The 23,879-nt window shown below is 37.2% G+C and overlaps 2 protein-coding genes across 2 annotated transcripts in view; both read right to left on the bottom strand.

Moving 5' to 3' along the window:
• The window catches only part of LOC122752702 (zinc finger protein 850-like), a 1,092,329-nt gene that overhangs the window by 330,002 nt on the left and 738,448 nt on the right, over window positions 1-23,879 (bottom strand).
• TEKT3 (tektin 3) overlaps window positions 8,097-23,879 on the bottom strand; it is a 65,622-nt gene continuing 49,839 nt past the window's right edge. Inside the window, exons 4-7 of the mRNA XM_043999594.1 lie at window positions 22,749-22,892; window positions 20,639-20,861; window positions 15,030-15,184; window positions 8,097-8,313 (exon numbers count right to left, since the gene is read on the bottom strand). Coding sequence (XP_043855529.1) covers window positions 8,097-8,313; window positions 15,030-15,184; window positions 20,639-20,861; window positions 22,749-22,892 — 739 coding nt within the window. The remainder of the gene's footprint in view (window positions 8,314-15,029; window positions 15,185-20,638; window positions 20,862-22,748; window positions 22,893-23,879) is intronic.

Below are 23,879 nucleotides of genomic sequence, written 5' to 3' on the forward strand. Positions count from 1 at the left end.
TCTTTCACCTGGAAGATGATCATCTACCTGAGAGCCAGTGTGGCTTCAGAAAGGGCTAAGGAATGGTGAACATGGTTTTTGCTACCCAACAACTCCAGGAGAAATGCCATGAGTGGAACAGAAGTCTGTATACAATGTTTGTAGATCTTATCAAGATCTTTGATACTGTCAGTTGTGAGAACTCATGGAATATTATGTCAAAATATGGTTGCCCAGTATTGTATATAGATTTCACAATGGCATGCCTACAAGGATTCTGGTTAATGGATAATGTTCTCACAATTTCCCAGTCACCAATGGAGTTTGTTTTTATGCATATGTTTGTTCTCATGATTTTTAGCATGATGTTTGTGAAGATACATGCCTTCAATGAGGATGAAAATAGCATCAAAGTCAGCTACTGCACTGATGGCAAATTATTTAACTTGAAAAGGCTGCAAGCCAAGACTAAAGTTGAGGAAGAGGTGGTACATGATTTTTTTGTTCTCAAATGATTGTGTACTCAAAGTGGCCTGTGAGATTTAGATGCAACAAAGTATGGATCAATTATCTGCTGCTTGTGCTAATTTTGGCCCAACAATTTACACCAAGAAAACACAGATTCTCTAGCAGCCAACACCACACCATTCATATATGGTACCATCAGTTAAAGCAAATGGAGTTGCTCAAAAGAAACATGAGATGCACACATTTAGAGACATCTCCACTCCAAATGTTCAAGTGGACTATTTGTGCCCGACTTGTGGTAGAGTCTTCCAACCTTGTATTGGTCTGATCAGCCACAGTTGGATCCACTATACCTTGACCCCAACATAGTAATGTCACATTGGTCCTCTTCAAGAAGGACAATAGGCCAAGATGGTGGAGAGAAGCCAGGAATTTGCCTGAACTCTCCCAAATTTCCCTCAGAAACAACATTAAGTTAAGCCTCTAAATGGATTCTGGAGCTACAAAACCTACAAAAAGAATGAAACAATCTTCTAGCTTAAGATAACCTAGAAGGACTTCAGGAAAGGTCTGTCTCACCTGGATAAAAGGTGACCACAGCTCAGCTCATAGGGTGTCTGGGCAAATCAGTGGAAGGCTCTTAGCCACAGCACAGATTTGCAGCTGAGGATGCTCAGTCTTAGCTCAGCAAGCTAGTGGCACAGCAGGCCAGTTGTGAGGCCCCCACCTTCAACACAGAAGGCAATCTGCCAGCTGGAGTATTTAATACACAACCGGCACAACTAGGCTGGTCCATTCCAGTGCAGTGACCAAGCTGCAAGCTGCTGAAGTCTCAGAGCAGAAAGCCATCAATCAGACCCCTGGCCCCTAGCAAAAGGAGCTTGGTACCGTGGACACTATACCGCAGGACCAGAGCTCAATTTTAAAAGGCACAAAAAAGACTAAAATATGAATAAGTAACAGAAAAGAACCCTCACCATAGAAAAACTACTTGGCAACAGGGAAGACCAAAACACAAACTCAGAAAAGGAAAACAATATCAAAATACCTACATTAGATGCCTCAAAGGGGAAAAGGAATTGGTCTCAAGACCAAAAAGCCCTCTTAGAAGAGCTAAAAAAGAATTTAATAAACCAAATAAGAAAGGTAGAAGAAAAATTGGGAAAAGAAATAAGAGTTATACAAAAAAGACTCAATAGCTTAGAAAAAGAAAACAACTCCTTAAAAATACAGTTGTACAAATGGAAAAGGAGGTGAAAAAGCTGACTGGGGAAAACAATTCCTTAAGAATTGGAATTGGGCAGGTGGAAACTAATGACTCAATAAGACATCAGGAAGAATCAAAAGAATGTAAAAGTAGAAGAAAAAGTAAAAGAACAACAGACCTGGAAAATAGTTCCAGAAGAGACAAGTTAAAAATTATTGGACTACCTGAGGCTCATGAAAAAAAAAAAGAGCCTGGACAGCACATTTTATGATATTATCTTTTTTTTTTTCTTGTGGGGCAATGGGAGTTAAGTGATTTGCCCGGGTCACACAGCTAGTAAGTGTCTGACTCCAGATTTGAACTCAGGTCCTCCTGAATCCAGGGCCGGTGCTTTATCCACTTCTCCACGTAGCTGCCCTCTTTTTATGACATTATCAAGGAGAACTGGACCAATGTCTTAGCACCAGAAAAAAAAATAGTCATTGAAAAAGTCCATATATCACCTCCTGGAAAAGACCCCCAAAAGAAAAACTCCAAGGAATATTGTAGCCAAATTCCAGAATTATAAGGTAAAAATACTTCAAGCAGCCAGAAAGAAACAATTTAAATATCAAGAATCAACAATCAGGATTACACAGGACCTGGCAGCTTCAACAGGTCTTGGAATATGATATTCCAAAGGACAAAGAAACTTGGATTACAGCCAAGAATGTCCTATCCAGTAAAATTAATCATAATCCTTCAGGGGAAAAGATGGGTATTCAATAAAATAGGGGACTTTAAAACTTTTCTAATGAAAAGTTCAGAACTGAACAGAAAATTCAATCTTCAAATCCAAGATTCAAGAGAAACATAAAAATGTAAAATGGGAAGAAAAAACAAAACATTATTCAATAAGGTTAAAATGTTTACATCTCTACATGGGAAGAAGATACTTATAACTCTTGAGAACTGTATCTCTATTAAGGTAGATAGGAGTACACATAAATAGAGGGTGTGGGTATAAGTTGATTTTGATGTGATGATATTAAAAAAGCACCTTAAGGGATGACAAAAAAATTGGATTATACTGGGAAAAGAGGAAAGGGGAGGCAGAATGGTGTAAATCACATCACATGAAGAGGCACAAAACATGTGTTACAATAGAGGGAAAGAAGGGAGGGGTGGACATTGTTTCATTCTTATTCTCTTTTGATTTGGCTCAAAGAGGGAATAACATACACACTCAGGGTATAGAATTTTATCTAACCCTATAGGGAAGTAGGAGGGGAAAGGGGAAAGAAAAGGGAGGTGGGGCTGATAGAAGGGAGGGTGGATTGAAGGAGGTGGTGGTCAGAAGGGATATGGCAAAAGGAGAGAGAAAAGTATAAACAAGGGGAAAAATAGAATGGAAGGAAGTACATAGGTAGTAATCATAATGGTGAATGTGAATGGGATGAACATTCCATATAAAATGAGAGTGGATAGCAGAGTGGATTAAAAACCAGAACCCACAATATTTTGTTTACAAGAAACACATTTGAAGCAGAGAGATACACATGGAGTAAAGGCAAAAGGCTGGAGCAGACTAGTTCAGCATAGATCAGAGAAATGTAGACTAAAGCAACTCTGAGGTTTCATCTCACACCTATCAGAGTGGCAAATGTAACAAAAAAAGCAAAATTTTGGATGTTGGAGGGCATGTGGGAAAACTAGGATGCTAATCCACTATTGGTGGAGTTGTGAAAAGATTCAACAATTCTGAAGAGCAATTTGGAACTATGCCTAAAGGGCTATAAATTGGGCATGCCCCTTGATCTAGCAATACCACTGCTAGATTTATATCCCAAAGACATCTCCAAAAAAGAGAAAAAGACCTATTTGTACAAAAATATTTATAGCAGCTCTTTCTGTGGTGGCTAAGAATTGGAAATCAAAGGAATATGCATTAACGGGGGAATAGCTAAGCAAGCTGTGGTATATGATGGTGATGGAATATTATTGTGAAATCACACCAGGATGATTTCAGAAAGGCCTGGAACAATTTGTATGAATTAATGTATAGTGAAGTGAGCAGAACCAAGAGAACATTGTGCACAGAGACAGCAATATTGTTTGATGAAGAACTGTGCATGACTTAACTATTCTTAACAATACAATGATCCAAGATAATCTCAAAAGACTAATGATGAAACATACTATCCACCTCCAAAGAAAGAACTGATATTGATTGAACACAACGTATGTCATCTTTCACTTCTTTTAATTGTTTTCCTTTTATTCAAGTTTTCTTGTACAAAATGACTAATATGATAATGTTTTACATAATTGCACATGTATAATCTATATCTGATTGCTTACCACCTCAGGGAGGGGAAAGGGGAGAGAGGGAGGAGGGACAGAATTTGGAACTCAGAACTAAAAATAAAAAAACTTACTATATTAAAATGTTTTAAAATATATTGTGAGATTTAAAATTGGATATTAGATCATAAATCTCCCCTCTTTAACCTTTCCCTTAATTTATCTCCCAGACAAGTAAATGGAAGAAGCTTCTGGTTTTCTAGTTAGAGCTTTTATTGTATGGTAGTCACAAGGTGATGTTGATTAGAAGGATAGGAAAGTAGAAACACAATACAAATTGTCTTAAGTCTAAGCTTAGTCTATATTCCGTATAAAACTCACCAAAAGCTGAAGGCCACCTTTGGGGAGAGAGAGACCGTGTCAAGCGCGTGCTGCTGCTAACCACGAGCCGGGCCCAGTCGAACTCTCATCAGCATCAGCCTGTGCAGCGCAGTCAGGAGACCAGCAGAGCAGGAAAAGAACCTCCACTTCCGTTCTCTCCTTGCCTTTTAAGCTCACACCCTGGAAGTGGAGTGCTAGCAGGCAGTCTGATGTGCGCAGCAGGTGGACTGGCGTGCGTAGCTCATGCCGTTGGTCTCCTTCCCGAAAGGGTGGTCCTTAAAAAAACTGGCATCTTTCAGTTATCCTAACTGACTGTTAAAAAACTTTCATATTTTTTTTTACCACAATATCATATTAAAAATTAAAATGTTTATTATTAAAAAAAAATAAAGGGCTGGAGCAGAATATGTTTTAGCTTAAGTAAAAAAAAAAAAAAAAAGCAGGGGTAGCAATCCTTATCTCAGACAAAGCAAAAGCAAAAATAGACCTAATTGAAAGAGATAAGAAGGAAAACCACATTTTCCCCCCTGGGGCAATGAAGGTTAAGTGACTTGCCCAGGATCACATAGCTAGTGTCAACTGTCCGAGACCAGATTTAAACACAGGTCCTCCTGAATCCAGGGCTGCCACCTAGCTGCCCCTAGGAAACTACATCTTGTGAAACGTATCATAGACACTTGAAATAAAACCAATACTAAAGATATATGCACCAAGTGGTACAGCATCCAAATTTGTAGAGAAGTGAATTATAGGAAGAAATAAATAGCAAAACCATACTAGTGGGGGACCTCAACCTCCCTTTTTCAGAAATAGATAAATCTAACCACAAAATAAATAAGAAGTTGAGGTAAATAGAATTTTAGAAAAATTAAATATTATAGACTTCTGAAGAAAACTGGATGGTGGATAGGGATAGAAAGGAATATACCTTTTCTCAGTGTTATATGGAACCTACACAAAAATTGACCATGTATTAGGGCATAAAAACATCACAGTCAAATGCAGAAAGGCAAAAATAGTAAATGTATTCTTTTCAGATATGATGTAATAAAAATTATGTGTAATAAAGGGCCATGGAATGATAGATAAAAAATTAATTGGAAACGAAACCACCTCATCCTAAAGAATGAGTGGATTAAACATCAAATCATAGAAACAGTCATTAATTCTTCAACTTACATACTAAATGTTGTATTAATCATACTCAGAATGGTATGTATCAAAGAGGTGTTATGAATTGTTGTATTGTCCTTCATTCTTGAAGAGGAATACAACACTGGGAGATAATATCATGCCTTAAAGTGAATTGGATACTTGAGGGAGGACTGGACAAAGTCAACAGCCTTGCTCTCTCCTCCAGTCATCTGGGTCCAGTGGTAAGATATATGTTAGTATGACTGGAGATGACCCTGGGTGCAGTGGGAGACTGCTTGAGGCAATGCCCATTCAGTAATTAAGGCTGGGTAAGAAGTGAGGCAAAGAATGGCCTCCTTTACCTCGTCAAAACGAAAAAGAGGAAGGAAGAAAGGGGAGTAGGAAGGAAGGAAGTATAAATTGAGGCAAACCTCTCTTTTCTTTTCTTTTCTTTTTTTTTTTTTTTGCAGGGCAATGGGGGTTAAGTGACTTGCCCAGGGTCACACAGCTAGTAAGTGTCAAGTGTCTGAGGCCGGATTTGAACTCAGGTACTCCTGAATCCAGGGCCGGTGCTTTATCCACTGCACCACCTAACCGCCCCCGAGGCAAACCTCTCTTAAATGGAATTTACATCTCTCATTGCCCAAAGGGGAAGACAGGAGAACACAAAGGCCAGCTCTTCAGAGAATGCAAAGGCTAGTTCTTGAGATTTCAATCCCCTTCTTCCCAAAAGGGGAGGAAAACCAGAAAAAGACAATGCCTGTAAAATTAAAGGTTTTTATTAATCAGGGAAGAAAAATAATCTGGCCCACACACAGCCTATACTGAACAGGATACCAGTTAATAGATTGTGTGGCTTTATATACATTTTAAATAAAGGCAGTTAAGAAATTTTGGAGGGAAAGGTGTGCTTAGTCAGTGGGTTTCATTCTCAAGGGGAGGAGGAGTGAGGAATTCCAGGGGTCTAGGAGGTAGCCTTTGATACAAAAATCAGAAAGCATCCTTGGTGATAAGCAGTTCACAATTCAAGGCTTGATTAGGAGATGTCTTAATAAGGAGATATCTCAAAAAACAGGGCAATTCTGAGAGTCCCATAACTAGAGTTGGGAGAGAGCTGAAGACAATTAGACCACAAACAGGATATGTTCATAGTCTCCTAACTTGGAATCAGATAAGATATATATGTCTCTTGAAGGTCCATAAGCCTACATCATCAAATAGTTCAAGATCTGCTTCAATGCTGGTATGAGCTTAATTGGCTTCAGAGTTACTAATTTTCCAGCTAGGTTGATTCTGGTCACTGCAAAGAATTGTTGGTAAATTGTTCTAATTACCTGGATAAGTGGAGGACTCAAGCAAATCAAAGTTTCTATTTTCACAGAAAGAAATGACATGGGAAAAATAGGGTAGGGGTTAGGGGTTTGGGGTCCTTAGGAATTCCTCTTTAAAGAATTACACCTGGTGAAGCTAGGTGGCACAGTGGATAGAGCACCGGCCCTGGAGTCAGGAGTACCTGAGTTCAAATCTGGCCTCAGACATTTAATACTTACTAGCTGTGTGACCCCGGGCAAGTCACTTAACCTCAATTGCCTAAAAAAAAAAAAAAAAGAATTACACCCTCTTGCACACAAATCTAATAGAATAAGATAGTAGTTTTTTAGGGGCTGGGGAAGGGAAACCAAGAAAGAAATCCTTGGACTTCTCATGGGGAGAAAGGCATGGCACAGAGCATGGCTCTGAGATACCAATCTCCTTGAGCAGGAGACAGGCAGATACTTTTATAGAGGACTGATGGGGGTGATCATCTGACTGTGGAAAGTTCCCTTAGTGAGTGAGGACCCTCCCCCACTGGTGGTGGCTAGAGGAGTTGGGTGAAGTGTGGCTTCGAATTTCTCAAGCTATCTCTCTCTCCTCCTCCCCCCACAAAGGCAGCAGCCACACCTAATCTTATCTCCCCGGAGGTGAGGAAGACTAGAATGAATGGTGGGGGTCCAGGAGCTACCTCCACTGAGATCTGGTTCCACTTATCTCTTTAGGTGTATCTGTCCTTTGGATTAGTTTCTCAAGGACAAGGTTCTTTGATGTACCCCAGAGAACTTCTGGGGTGCTCTGGGCCCATAACAGAAAGAAGGAAGAAAGGAAGGAAGGAAATCCAGGAGGGGAAGGCCCTCCCTCAGGGTTTCAAAACAGAAGCAATTGCTATTTACCCTCACTCTGAGACATTAAGAGGTCAAACAATGGTCAATGAGGCTTGGCCTAGGACCTGTTGTTGGCTAATCTATAAGAGAATGATTTGGGGTTAAGGCCTGGTCCTTAAAAAAAAATCTAGGCCCTAAATTCCCAGACATCTTGTAAGGTTTAAGCAATCAAAACATATTCCTTTGGGCAGAGCAGACACAGATAAGGGTATGATTCTCTGGATAGACAGAGGAAGGAGCCCTTGAAGAGTGGAGTCACTAAAAAATATCTGTGAATGCATTTGTCTTGGAAACAATAAGGAAAAGGTAATAAAAGACTGGATCATCTAATTTGTATTAAGAGTATTTAATGAATTAACATATTCTCACATTCTTTTTATAATCTTGTAACAGAACCCTCAGAGGTCTTGCTTTTGTTAATGGTACTAAATGCTTGGGTAAACAGTTTATGAATATCCCACCAGCCTGAGAGTGCTAGGGTAGCTTTTGCGCATCCCCATGCATTTTTCTTGGTCAATAAAGAGAGAGTTTGATTTGACAGCCAGGTCATGTTCCAAGGTAGCTTTGGCATGGACCAGTGCTTGTAGGGTGTCCTCAGAATCTCTCAGTCGCTGCTGCAAACTCTGGATTGTGTCATCAATTTCATGAACCTCATTAACAAGGCTGAAAATAATAATAAACAGAAGTAATATGGTTAGAAGCTCTACAATCCCATGGCTAATTTCCAGTTAAACTTAATTCATATGCTATTTGCAACATGATCATAGGATATATAGCTACTATTTCTATTGTATATATGTATATATATAACAGTATTTCACAGAGCGTAGGATTACACAAATACAAATAAATATTGAATCATAGGAAGATGGGCAAATAATGTGGCATGGTAGAAAGAACATTGAACTTGAAGTCATAAAACCTGGGTTCAAGTTCCAGGTCTCTGACTAGAATAAAAAATACTATTCTGATAGGGCATCCGAGACTCTGCTTAAAAAGATTCTTTGATTAGCTTTTCCTATTTTTTGGGGGGTGGGGCAATGATGGTTAAGTGACTTGCTCAGGGTCACACAGCTACTAAGTGTCGTGTCTGAGGCTGGATTTGAACTCAGGTCCTTCTGAATCCAGGTCTGGTGCTTTATCCGTGGTGCCACCTAGCTGCCCTTTTCCTATGGTTTTTAACATTACATCATACTTGACTTCCCTGGGCTGAACTAAACATCTTCACTAATACCACTGGGATTTGGCAGAGTTATTCTATTGTCTGATTTTTTTTCTCTTAATGCTTTTCTATTGCCCATTATGATTACCTACAGACATTCTATTTATCATCGCAGGATTATATTACCTTAAGAAAAGACTTTAGAGACCATCTATTTCCCCATAAGTTCAAGAAACTGAAGCACAGTAAAAATAAGTGGCAGAACTGGTATTTGAATACAATTGGGCTACCTGAAAGCCATGATTTAAAAAAAAAAAGCCTGGATAGTATCTTTCAATTAATTATCAAAGAAAACTACCCTGATATATTAGAATTAGAGGGCAAAATAGAAATGGAAAAAATGCAATGGTCACCACCTGAAAGAGATCCCAAAATGAGAATTTCCAGGAACATCATAGCCAGATTCTAGAACTCATAGTATTGCAAACAGCCAAAAAGAAACAATTCAGGTATTGTGGAGCTAGAATAAGGATTACATATGATTTGGCAGCTTCCACATTAAAGAACTGGAGGGTTTAGGAGCAACGGAGTTAGGTTTAAAATCAAGAATCACCTACCCAGCAAGATTGAATATAATCTTCAGGGGGGAGGGGGGATGGATAGTTAACAAAATAGAGGACTTTCAAGCATCTCTGATTAAAATATCAGACCTGGATAAAAACATTGACCTCCAAATACAAGACTCAAGGGAAACATAAAAAGGTAAAAAAGGAAAAAAACAAACTCAATAAGGTTGGTTAATCTATTTATATTTCTATATGGCAAGATGATATAACACTTAACAACTTTATTACTTATAAGAGCAATTGGAGGGAGTTTATATAGACAGAGGGTGTGGATATAAGGAAACATTGATGGGATGACACCCCCAGGGGCAAAATAAAGGGGCAAGAAAGAAATTGTACCGGAAGGAAAAGGAGTGGGGAGATCAAATGGGGTAAATTATCCCACATAAATTAGGTATCCATTATAATGGAGGGGAAAATAAGGAGCAGACAAAGCTTAAACTTTACTCTCATCAAAATTGGCTCAAAGAGGGATCAACACACTCTCAATTGAATATAGAAATCTATCTTATCCTGTAAGGAAGTAAAAAAAAAAGATAGGGATAATGGGGGGGGGAGACTGAGAAAAGGGAGGATATATTGGGGAAAGTAAAACAGAAGTAAAATACTTGTGAGGAGGGAAAGGGTAGGGGTTAGAGAGAGGAGGATAAAAAAGTAAAAAATAGCATGGAGGGAAATACACAGTTATAGCTATAAACATGAATGGGATGAACTCACCCATTAAACAAAAGTGGATAGCAGAATGGATTAAAAACCAAAATTCTACAATATGTTATGTACAAGAAACACCTCTGAATCAGAGAGATACACACAGGGTAAAGATGAGGGGCTGGAACAGAATCTATTATGCTTCAGCTGAAACTGGGGTAGCAATCTTGATATGAAACAAAGCAAAAGCAAAAATAGATCTAATTAAAAGAGATAAAGAAGGAAACTGTATCTTACTGACAGGTATCATAGACAATGAAGTCATATCAATACTTAACATATATGCACCAAATGATATAGCATCTAAATTTTTGAAATGAGTTACAGGAGGAAATAGATAATAAAACTATACTACTAGGGGAACTGAACCTTCTTCTCTCTGAACTGGATAAATCTAACAAAAAATAAAGAAGAAAAAATTTAAGGAAGTGAATAAAATTGTGGAAAAGTTATATATGATAGCTCTCTGGAGAAAAATGAATGGGATTAGAAAGGAATATACCTTTTTCTCAGCAGTCCATGGCACCTACACAAAAATTGACCATGTAGAAAATCATGAAGAAAGGCAGAAATAGTAAACATATCCTTTTCAGATCGCAATGCAATAAAAATTGCATTCAATAACGGACAATGGAAAGAGAGATGAAAAATTACTTGGAAATTTAATCTTATAATTCTAAAAAAAAGAAGTGGATCCAAGAACAAAGCATAGAAATAATCAATAATCTAGGAATTATTTTGCACAACTGTATGCTAATAAATTTGACAATTTAAATGAAATGGATAAGTATTTACAAAAATACAAACTGCCCAGATTAACTGAAAAGGAAATAAAATCCTTAAATAAGCCCATATCAGGAAAAGAAATTGAACAAGCCATTAATGAACTCCCTAAGAAAAAAATCTCCAGGGCCAGATGGGTTTACAAGTGAATTATACCAAACATTTAAAGAACAATTAATTCCAATATTATTCAAATTATATTTGGAAAAATAGGTGAAGAAGGAGTTCTACCAAATTCCTTTTATGACACAAATATGGTGTTGATACCAAAACCAGGCAGAGCCAAAGCAGAGAAAGAAAATTATAGACCAATTTCCCTAATGAATATTGATGCAAAATTTTTAAGATATTAGCAAGATTACAGCAAGTGATCACCATGATAATATGCTATGACCAAGTGGGATTTATACCAGGAATGCAGGGCTGGTTCAACATTAGGAAAATATCAACATAATCAACCACATCAATAAGAAAACTAAGCCAAAATCATATGATTATTTCAATATATGTGGAGAAAGCTTTTGACAAAATATAGCACCCATTCCTAATAAAAACACTAGAGAGCTTAGGAATAGGTGGTGCTTTCCTTAAAATAATAAGTAGTATCTACCTAAAGCCATAAACAAGCATTATATGTAATGGAGATAAGTTAGAGGCATTCCCAATAAGATCAGGGATGAAACAGGGATGTCCATTATCACCTCTATTATTTAATATTGTACTAGGAATGTTAGCTTCAGCAATCAGAGAAGAAAAAGGAATTAAAGGAATTAGAATAGGCAAGGAGGAAACAAAACCATCACTCTTTGCAGATAATATGATGGTATACTTAGAGAATCCTAGAGAATCAACTCAAAAATTACTTGAAACAATTAACAATTTTAGCAAAGTAGCAGGATATAAAATAAATCTACATAAATCATCAGCATTTCTATACAGCCAAGTCCAGCAGCAAGAGATAGAAAGAGAAATTCCATTTAAAGTAACAGTAGACAATATAAAATACTTGGTAGTTTTCTTGCCAAGACAAACCCAGGAACTCTATGAACACAATTACAAAACACTTTTCACACAAACCAAATCAGATCTAAGTAATTGGAAAAATATCAATTGCTCATGGATAGGCCGAGCTAATATAATAAAAATGACAATTCTACCTAAATTAATCTACTTATTCAGTGCCATACCAATCAAACTATCAAAAGATCATTTTATAGAACCAGAAAAAAATAATAAAATTCATCTGGAATAACAAAAGCTCAAGGATATCGAAGGAATCAATAAAAATATAAAAGAAGGTGATCTAGCAGTATCAGATCTCAAACTGTATTATAAAGCAGTAATTATCAAAACAATCTGGTACTAGCTAAGAAATAGAGTGGTGGATCAGTGGAATAGAATAGGTACAAATTTTACAATAGTAAATAACTATAGTAAAATAGTATACGATAAACCCAAAGATCCAAGTTTTTGGAAAAAAATTGATTATTTGACAAAAACTTCTAGGAAAACTGATAAATAGCATGAAGAAACTAGGTTATAGACCAACATCTCACAATGTATAACAAAATAAGGTCAAAATGGGTTCATGATTTATACATAAAGCATGATACCATAGGCAAATTAGGAGAGGAAGGAATAGTTTATCTGTCAGATTTATGGACAAGGGAAGAATTTAGAACAAAAGTAGATAGCATTACAAAATGTAAAATAGATAATTATGAATATATAAAATTAAAAAGCTGTTTTCAAAGAAAACCAATGCAACCAAGATTATAGAGAAAGCAGAAAACTGGGAAAGAATTTTTGTAAGAAGTATCTCTGATAAAGGCCTCATTTCTCAACTATGTAGAGAACTAAGTCAAATGTATAAGAATAAAAAACATTCCCAAACTGAGAAATGGTCAAAGGATATGAAACAGTTTTCAGACAAAGAAAAAATACTCTAAATCACTATTGTTCAGAGAAATGCAAATTAAAACAACTCTGAGGTATCACCTCACACCTTTCAGAGTGTCTAAGATGACAAAAAGGGAAAATGTTGGATTTTGGAGGGGATATGGGAAAACTGGGATGCTAACCCACTGTTGGTGGAGTTGTAAATTGATCTAACCATTCTGGAGGGCAATTTGGAACTATACACAAAAAGGCATATCAAACTATATTACAGAGCAATAAACATCAAATTAATTTGGCACTGATTAAGCTATATATAGGGTGACAGAGGAATAAACTAAACACGGTTTATAGAAGCAAATAAACACAGTAGCTCAGTGTTTGATATTTCTAAATATTCAAGCTACATGGGTAACAATTCATTCTTTAACAAAAATTGTTTGGAAAGCTAGAAAGCAGTCTGGCAGAACCTAGGCATAGACCAACATCTCATACCATTTACCATGAAAAGTTTCAAATGTAATATGACTTGGACTAAAAGGGTGACATTATAAAGAAATTAGAGCAACAAAGAAGAAATTTTCTTTTATATTTATGGATAGGGGAATGGTTCATAACCAAACAAAGGGATAGAGAAGATCATGAAAAATTAAATGATCACTTTTGGCTACATAATTTTAATTTTTTTTTTTTGCAGGACAATGAGGGTTAAGTGACTTGCCCAGGGTCACACAGCTAGTAAGTGTCAATTATCTGAGGCTGTATTTGAACTCAAGTCCTCCTGAACCCAGGGCCAGTACTTTATTTACTGTGCCACCTAGCCGCCCTATAAATTTTTTTTTTTAATTTTTGGTGAGGCAATTAGGGTTAAGTGACTTGCCCAGGGTCACACAGCTAGTAAGTGTGTTAAGTGTCTGAGGCCAGATTTGAACTCAGGTCCTCCTGAATCCAGGGTCAGTGCTCTATCCACTTTGCCACCTAGCCATCCCTAAATTTTTTTTAAATGTAGAAAGGGATGAAATGGATGAAAGGATGAAAGTTCATGGAAGGACAAATAATAAAGGTGAAGCTTAAATGCTTTGGTCACATAATGAGAAGATAGGACTCACAGAAAAGACCCTGATGTTGGGAAAGATTGAAAGCAAAAGGAAAAGGGGATGGAGGAGGATGAGATGGAAAGATAATGTCATGGAAGCAATGAACATGAGCTTGGATAGACTTGGGGAGATAGTGGGGGATAGGAGGGCTTAGTGTGCTATGGTTTATGGGGTCACAAAGAGTTGGACATGACTGAATGATCAAAAACAACAACAGCAGCAGCAGTAGCAGCAGCAACAACAAAATGAACAGCTTCAGCGAAACCTGGGAAGAGTTGTATAAACCAAAACCAAAACAACTTATACAACTGTTATTACAATGTTATAAAGACAAGCAACTTAGAAAGAGTTAAGAACTCCGATCATTGAATCAATGGTCCAGGGAACTGATTATGAAGCAGAGGTGATAGATTCACGGTGTTAAATGAGACATATTTTTTGGACATGACCAATGTACTTGACTGAATATTTGGTACAAGGACTTTTTTTCCAGTAAAAAGGGGATGTGGGAAGGAGAGCAAATGTGAGTCACATATATTAATCATTCACTATTTTATATTTCCATTGAGGACAGAGCAAATTGAAATAGGTTTAAAGTACAAGTGAATTCAAGTAACATATGAGGAAGAACTAAATGACAAGACTTGCTAATTATTAAAGCTGATCAGAGAGGATAGTTTTGTAAATTGTTCTGAAATGTTTAGGATGTCATAGCAATTAATGTTCTTCTGCACTGAAATACTATAAACTTTATGACATTGCAAAATACACATAAAACAACCAAATAAACTTTCCTTCTGGGGAAATCCTATAATAATTCTAAAAACTCCAACTGAGATTTATGATTAAATCATTTCAATGCCACCAGGACCTCATCAAATGTAGTCAAACCATTTTTATCTTCAATTTTTTTTTAAAAACCTAACATATCATACTCCTTCTAAATGATTAATTCTTCTTTGGAAAAAATAAAAAAAAAACCCATTATAAACATATGCACAAAACTACAGTCGGCAATGACTGGTGAACTCAAATATGAATAAAAAGTATGACTAGTACTTTCTTCATTCACAAGTAGTCACTTTGCACCATGCATTTGTGCCTTACCGTAGTTGGGCTGTATCTCGGCACAGCTCTACATTTGGTCTTCTCGTACGCTCATCCAGTCTAGTGTGTGCTACCTTCAAAGGTGCCCCTTTGTCCCGAATGGCTTTTCGGATTGCTTCTATGGTCATTTCACTTTGGAAGATTTCTTGTAGTGTCTAAAAGACGATGAAATATTAAAAAAAAAACCATTAAATTCTATTTGGAGTTTTCTCCCAGTTTATCTTTGCCCCTTTATTAGCTATTGCTTCTCCATGTCAAATGCTACCAGTGTTTTTTGTCTTTACCATGACCCTCATTCCAAAACTGTTCCTCCATCTCATTTGAGAAGGAGCTAAGATACTATTCTATGGCCATTCTTTGTGATAATCCCATTTTTATCTCATAGTCTGAGAAATCCAGCACCCATGAGATATTTAGCTTTGCCATCTTCCATTGCTATTGGTTAATGAAAAAAGAAATGGGTGAAAGCCCTTTCATTAGGTGTTAGCAGAATAATAGTTGACAGATGACTGCTTCAAATATCAGTTCTACTGATGTCCGACGATTAACAAGTTACTTAACTGCTCTGAACTTCAATTCCTCATGTGTAGAATAGGGATAATAAGTACTTATACTACCTATCTGACAGGGCTGTTTGTAAGATATGTACTTTGTAAAGGTAAAATAGCTTATATTGTGTAGTATATAAAGTTTTATAAAGTACTTTTTTATATGTTATTTCATTTGACTCTGAAAATAAGTGTTAGACGGTGTAGACATCATTGTCTTTATTTGACAGATGAGAAATCTATTTCTTTTGACCCTCCACCCCAGTCCAATATTCTTTCACCTATATCTTAATACCAGCATCTAAAATTGCTTTTGCCTTTCTGTATTTACTGAATGAAGTCAGATCTAGGTCTAGACCTTCCAGAATTTCCTCAGTTTAGATCTAGTTTCCTCAGAGTCGTCTGAAAAATAAGAAAATCTCCAAGGGAAGAGAGCATCTTCCTGAAACCTGTCATATACCAATTCCTTTTTTTTTTATTTAAAATTTTTTTTTTAATTTTTGTTTTTGGGGTTTTTTTTTGCAGGGCAATTGGGGTTAAGTGACTTGCCCAGGGTCACACAGCTAGTAAGTGTTAAGTGTCTGAGGCCAGATTTGAACTCAGGTCCTCTTGAATCCAGGGCTAGTGCTCTATCCACTGCGCCAGCTAGCTGTCCCATTATGTCAGCATTTTTTTTTCTTTTTTCTTTGGTGAGGCAATTGGGGTTAAGTGACTTGCCCAGGGTCACATAGCTAGTAAGTGTCAAGTGTCTGAGGCTGGATTTGAACTCAGGTCCTCCTGAATTCAGGGCTGGTGCTCTATCCATTGCGCCACCTAGCTGCCCCCAATTCTTTTTTGTTAATTTTTTTTTTTAAGTGAGGCAATTGGGGTTAAGTGACCTGCCCAGGGTCACACAGCTAGTAAGTGTCAAGTGTCTGAGGCTGGATTTGAACTCAGGTCCTCCTGACTCCAGGGCTGGTGCTCTATCCACTGCGCCACCTAGCTGCCCCCCCCCAATTCTTTTTAAAAGACATTTCAACCTGTTTCATTCTCATCTCAAACATGTGTTCAGAACTTAATTCATTTTGTGTCTCCCCCACCCCCCAAAATAGTCTTGCTAATTTTAGAGACTCTTATAGGCCCTCTAGTTCAACATATACCTGAAAAACTATAATATTACCTAAGAAATGGTTGTTCAGTCTTTAAGAAGAAGAATATACAATGTTTTGCAAAAGATTTTACATATATTTTCTCATTTGAGGCTCACAACCACCATGAGAGGTGGGTGCAAGAAGTATTATTATTCCCATTTTATATATTAAAAAAAATTTCCCCCCATTTTACCTATTAAGACACTAAGGTTCAGCAAGGAAAATTGATTTACCTATGGTCACTTGGATAGTGGATTAGATCCCTCTCCTCCCCCAGGTCTTTTAGAGTACAAATCTAGATAGAGTACAGTAAACCACAAGTACCTCGAGGCCTAATTGCCTTTTAAGGCAATCTATCCCACTTTTGGATACATCTCATTAAGAAGTTCTTGCTTATAGCAACTGTTTGTTTCTTTCCAACTTCCACTAATTTCTACTAGTTCTGTTCTCCAGAGACAATTAGAACAAGTTTAATCTTTTTTTCCTAGATAGCAGCCCTTTAAATACTTAAAGATGCCCATCATATTGCCCATCCCCAATTAGTTCTCCTTCAAACTAAATATTCCCAGTTTCTCTAACTTATCTTCTCTGACTTCTCAGCCTTTAGAGCAGTGAGAGGATAAGAAGCAACTTGCCCAGGGACTTGAACCCAAGTAGTTCTGGTTTCAAGGCCAGCTCTCTATTCATTATACCACACTGTCCTTTCTATAAGGAAACTATCAACATAATGAATCATAATCATAATGATAATAATAAAATCTTCATGATTATGTCAATAGTTGCAGTTAACCTCTGGGGGAAAATAGCACATATTAAAGACACCAGAAAACAAAGTAATAGAAGTGTTTTTCCTTAAAACTGGATCAAAAGTATATATCTATATTCAGGAGCTAGCATTTTTTTTGTTACAAAACAAACACCAAGAGCCTACCCTAATAATATTAAATTAAGTCAAGTATGCCCACTTTTTCTAGTATTTGATACACGAAGCAATAGGGAAAAAACCCAAAGTGGGGCAATGGTCACAAGGAGAAAAAATTATCTCTAACTACAAACAATATAGTGGATCAATGCTCAGAGTGTAGAGATGGAATGTCTTCTTTGAAGAATAGCCAGGAGGTTAGTATCTCTGTGTCACAGTGTCCATGGAGATAACCTGGACAGGTTGTGAAGACAGGTCCTGAAGGTCTTTGAAAGCCAAACAGAGTATTTTATATTTGATCTTGGAAGGGATAGGGAACCTTTGGAGTTTATTTCATGTAGGGTGGTGGTGACATGGTCAGAGCTGCAATTCATTTTAACTGCTAAATAGAGGATATACTAAAATAGGGAGAGACTTTTGGCAAACAGGCCAACCAATAGGCATGAGGTGAAGACGACCTGCACCAGGGTAGAGGCAATATCAGAGGAGAGAAAGGAGCATATGCAAGAAATGTTATGAATGTAAAATCAGTAGGGCTTGGCAACAAATTAATTATAGACAGGGAGAGAGTAAGTAGTCAAGGATAACATTTAAGTTGTGAGTTTGAGTGATTGGAGGATGATGTTACCCTCAACAGTAATAGGGAAAGAAGAGGGGGAGAGTTTGAGGAAAAAAGTTGAGTTTAATTTAAGATGTCTACAGGCCTTCTAGTTCAAGATGTCCAATAAGCAGTTGGAGATGCGAAACTGGAAGTCGGGAGAGAGGTTAGAGCAGGGTAAGTAGATTTTGAGAATCATCAACATAGCCATACGTAAATTCGTGGGAGCTGATGAATTCACCAAGTGAAATAGTATAGAAGGATAAGAAGGTTCAGGGTAGAGCCCTGTGGTACACCCATAGTTAACAGGAGTGACTTGAGGATACAGTTAAAGAGACTGAAAAGTGAATGGTAAGATAGGTAGAAGAACACCAAGAGAGAGTAGTGTCATGAAAAGGAATCAGATAAGGAATTAGGTAAGGCTTGAGTGGCAGGTACTTGTTTAATAAGCTCTACGAAACAGTGCAACTTATTTTCATTATTTAAAAACTGTTTAAATGTTGAATGAATAAATAAGTGAATAAATTAGTCCACTTTTTGTTGAAGACAGTAATATGATCACTAGAGGAATGTATTTAAACAACAAGTTAAAAAAAGGATGTTAGACTCAAGATGACTCAAAACATTCAGCTTGAAATGTTCAAAAGGCAGTTGGTGCTATGGGATTATAGCTCAGAAGAGAAAATGGGGTTGGATATACAGATCTGGGAATCATATGCATAACTGAATCCATGGGAGCTGATGATATCACCAAGTGAGAAAGTATAGAGGAAGAAGGGGACCCAGGACTGAACCTTGAGATCATACATGGTTAGTAGGCATAACATAAATAAACATCAAGCCAATGACATTGAAAAAGATCATCCAGCTAGGTAGGAGGGGAATTTTAAGAGGATGGTATCATGAAAACCTAGAGAGAAGAGTTTCCAAAAGGAGATGGTGATCAACAATATCAAGTGATGAAGTGAAGACAAGAAGCATGGAGATTGAGAAAAGACTATTAGAGCTGGCAATTAAGTCATCATTGGTAACTCTGGAGAGAATAGTTGTGAAGCTGGACTGCATTGTGTTTAAAAGCAAATGGAAGGAGAGAAAATGGAGATACATAGTTTTGATGATTTTCTTGAGTTTGGTTGAAAAGGGAAGAAGAATTAGAGGATCACACCTAGTACAAATGATCAGATCAGATGAGAAAATTTCAAGGATGGCAGAAAATTGGGCTTATTTATTAAGGAACAGGACTTTAGGGAGCCAGTAGATAAGGAGATATATTGGATTGGGGAGAGTGGGGAAGATAATGGAAACAATCTGCTAGAGAAGATGGGAGAATAAAGGATTCATGTATGGGGGTTTGCTTTGGCATGGAGAAAGTTAGGGTATTTGAGCAAACATCAATATGGATGCTGAACCTCTTTAGCATGGGGGCAGGAGTTGGGGTGGAAACAAGGACTGTGCATTAGGAAAGGTAATATCTTGGGTGTCAATCAACAATGGCCCCCAGGACCCAGATTGGATGATAAATTTATATAGCATGAATCTCAAAGGCGGGGGTGGTTGTTGAACAATGGTGGTAGAGAGTGTGAAAGTGGCAAGGAGTATTCTGAGTCCTCAACCAAAACCAGTGAAGCGAGGAGATGTATGAGTGAAAGTACAACTAGTAATGGAAATGGTAGCCAGTGATTCAGCATCTTTAGGAGGAATCCAGGTCTCAGAGAATTCTAGAAAATGGAAGAGATTTAGTAGTAAAGGAAGTTTGTTAATTATGAAACAAGTGTTCTAAGAACTATAATGGAAGGAGCATAAGATAGCCAGAGATGGTATAAAAGAAGAGGGCAACTGGGAATGATGATCAAGGTTCATACATTAGCCAGCTGAATATTCAGAATCACTAGGATTGGAAACAATAATGACAGAGTATGCTAGCTACTCAGGAATAAATCCAGAAAGTACCTCCAGTGGGGAAAGAGTTCTGCTGAGAGAAATTATGTTCTGGGAGGCAGAAGATTAGACTATTTAAAGCCGCTTTTCTAGGTCAAGGCAGATGTTGCAGCTGTATTCCTGTAAGGCCTGCTATATAGAAAGCATGTGCAAAAGTAGTTCATATAATGAATGATGGCAGGTTTTTTAATTTTGAGGAATTTTTACCTATTTAAAGACACACTGTCATTTTCCATCTCTCTTGCTCATAACAAGTTATTTTTTTCCCTCCAGGATAGATTTGTACTGATTCATAAACTTTGTGAAAAATTGCACATGTTTCTAGGAGAGCTGGTTTTGGTTAGGCTGTTGCTGTAAGCTAGAGTAAAGATAATTTATCCATATGATGACAAAACCCAGGATCTTGGCTTTATTATTTCATGTCATGGGCCAAATGTGTAATGAAATGCTAAAAAAAAAAAAAAGTGGTTTACCTTTGCTAAATGCATCTGAATCTTATTCTTGGCATCTCCTGTCTCAGCAATGCGATTGGTGAGAGCAACATTGACTGCATTGAATTGATTCCACATCTCATTTGCAGTCACAACCAACAGGTTTTCAATATCATTTCTCAGTTTGGCAGAAGCTGCCCTTTCACTCTGAGAACGCAGAATATTGTCATCGGTAAACTTGGCCCATGATTCTGGCACTGAGATCCTAAGAAAATGAAGCAAAATCAATGGTGTAATAGTCCAGAAAGTCTACAGGCAACCAAGGAATATGGAATAATAAGGAATTCAAATTAAAGTTATAATTGCTCTTAATATTATTATTTAATTATATCTTAATATAATTGATCTTAAATAATTTAGCTTAAATTTATCCAGAACTAGGATAGCTGAAGTGAGGCTGGAAATGAAAGGTGAGGGGGCAAACACAGGAGTGGGCACTGGGGAGTTCCTGGAAGCCCATGGTCAAGATAAAACTAGAGAATAAAAACCAAGTAAACAGTTATAATCCAGGGAACACACATGTACTAAAAGTCTAAGGCAAAAAAATGGGGGAAAAAGTTGTCATGGGCCATGGAACACATAAGCACATGAAGTCAGGGTCAGTTAAGGGTTCAAGAACAAGCTGAGTAGACGGGAAAACACATATGAGGTATTTGAAAATAAGTCAAAGCTACTAGAAAAGACTATTTGCTCTGGAATGAGAGGACCTGGGTTCAAATCCTATCTCTGATACTTATTATCTGTGTGGCCCTTTGGGCAGGTCACTTAATCTCTCTGGGTTTCATTTTTCTCATCTGTAAAATAAGAGCATTGGAATAAATGGTTTCTGAAGTTGTTCTGTGCAACAAACATGGAAAATCAGTAAAAATTAGGCCAAGGCCAGGAAGTAGGTTATAAATCAAGGAAGAAGTCCCGAGCCAAGGAAAAGTAAAAGAGATAAGTTTTAAGTTAGATATAAGATAGGGGGCATGTATGTACTGGAGATCAAGGCAAAAGAACTAGTTAACAGTGGATAAAGCACCGGCCCTGGATTCAGGAGTACCTGAGTTCAAATCGGGCCTCAGACACTTGACACTTACTAGCTGTGTGACCCTGGGCAAGTCACTTAACCCTCATTGCCCCCCGCCCCCCCTCCAAAAGAACTAGTTAAAATCAGGCAACGAAAAAAAAAGACCTTGAAAATGAGGCAGTTAGAAGCCTTAAGTTGGAAAAGGTGCCAACACCGGGACGCAATCAAAGTAGAGATGGCAGGTAGAGAAAGACATGGGCTAGTTTCTAAAGAAGATGGTACTTGGGTTCAATCTGACTGGAGTGGGAAGTGTGGGGTCAAAAAAAAAGGGCAGATACAAAAGTATACATAAAGAACTATTATTATTATTATTATTATTATTATTATTTTGGCAGGGCAATTGGGGTTAAGTGACTTGCCCAGGGTCACACAGCTAGTAAGTGTTAAGTGTCTAAGGCTGGATTTGAACTCAGGTCCTCCTGAATCCAGGGCCGGTGCTCTATCCACTGCACCACCTAGCTGCCCCTACATCATTTTTAATAGCAATAACGATAGCCAGCATTTTTATAGGACTTTATCAGCGCTATATAAATTATTATTTCAGTTTTATCCTTTCAACAATCCTGGGAGATGCTATTTTACAGATGAGAAAACTGGGGCTGAGAAGGGTTAAGTGACCTACCCGTGGTCACACACCTAGTAAGTATTTGAGATCACATTCGAGCTCATGTCTTCTTGACTCCAGGTCCACTGCTGTATCTACCATGGCACCTAGTGCTACATAATCATCGATTAGTCTCCAAACAGTCTAGAATATGGAACCATCATATTACTAGACCAACATTCTTATAGTTATGGGTTTACATTAAGTGAGTTGACATTAAATCTTTTAAAAAATCAGGTGTATGGAAATGGTGTATGTAAGACAGTGTAATTTGACCACTTTGCTGGAAATGGAAATTGTTCTATAAATCATTTGGCTGTAGTAATTAATGTCATTCCTACAGACTACTAAAGTAGTAGCCACACAAAATCTTTGTTTAACAGTCAAGCATAGACACTTCAAAAATATATTTGACTTACGTAGCATCGACTCGTTCCACACCTCTATAATAACTAATACCATCTGAGGTATTTCGCAGGTGGTGACACTTATCATCAATTCGAAAAGCTGTTTGTTTATCACTGAGATCCTTCTCAAGCTCATGTTGGGCTGCTCTGTCAGATCTGAAGCAAAAAAGAAAAACTTTAGGATTTATGTTAAAATTGTTACCATTAAATGTGATTATGAAAATTTCATTATAATGACATTTGCTGTCACATGATCTTACTGTTCAAATGTAATTTGCCTTTTAGCTAAACAAAAGCCCTATTTGGAACTCAAATATTTACATAGCTATAGTCTATTTATCCCCTACCACTCCTTGTCCAAGACATACTTTGGCAATGTGCTAAAGCACAGAAATGCCTTTCCACAATTTCCCCTATTCTGGAAGACACAGTAATTTAAAAAAGAATATTATGCTTTATGTTCCTTCTCCTTCCTTGTTTTGTTCTCCTTTCTTTACTCCTTGTTCCCTTTCTTCTTCTCATACACGAGTATAGTTCACTTCTTATCTCTAACACCTCATTTCTCCATTCTCAACCCTAATATCTGCTTGTGTAAGAGAGGAGTTAAGAAAAGAGGAAGACTATCCTGGAAGGGAGTGGCTAGAAAAGTTCTATTATGATCAGTTGAATATAAGAAATGTTGTAGAAGGAATTTCTATACTAGGTAGAAGGTGGGGCTATCTGATCTCTAAGGTCTTTTCTAACTCTAGATTTTGTGCTTTTTATGATTTTCAATATAATTATTGATAATAATTAATATTGCAATTCATAGAATTAGAAAAATATAGAAATAAAACAGAACAGAAAGTTAATCATATAAAGTCACAAATACATTTACAAGCATTTTATCTTCCCCCCAATGCATTAAAATATTTCTTCACAGAAACTCTATGATATAGAAAGGGTAGATATTTTCCTTATTCAATCAATGAGGATACTGAAAACTCAGAGAAGTTAAGTGACTTGACCAACATCACTAGGATATGTCAAAACCAGGACTAGAAGTCAGTTCTTTCAGGTCCATGTCTATTTTTTAATGTAATTTTATATAATCTATTTCATATCATTTTATTTCAAATCTAGTATTGTACCATGGGGGCCAAG

Source organism: Dromiciops gliroides, chromosome 4 (assembly GCF_019393635.1).
Source record: "Dromiciops gliroides isolate mDroGli1 chromosome 4, mDroGli1.pri, whole genome shotgun sequence".
Lineage (NCBI taxonomy): Eukaryota > Metazoa > Chordata > Mammalia > Microbiotheria > Microbiotheriidae > Dromiciops > Dromiciops gliroides.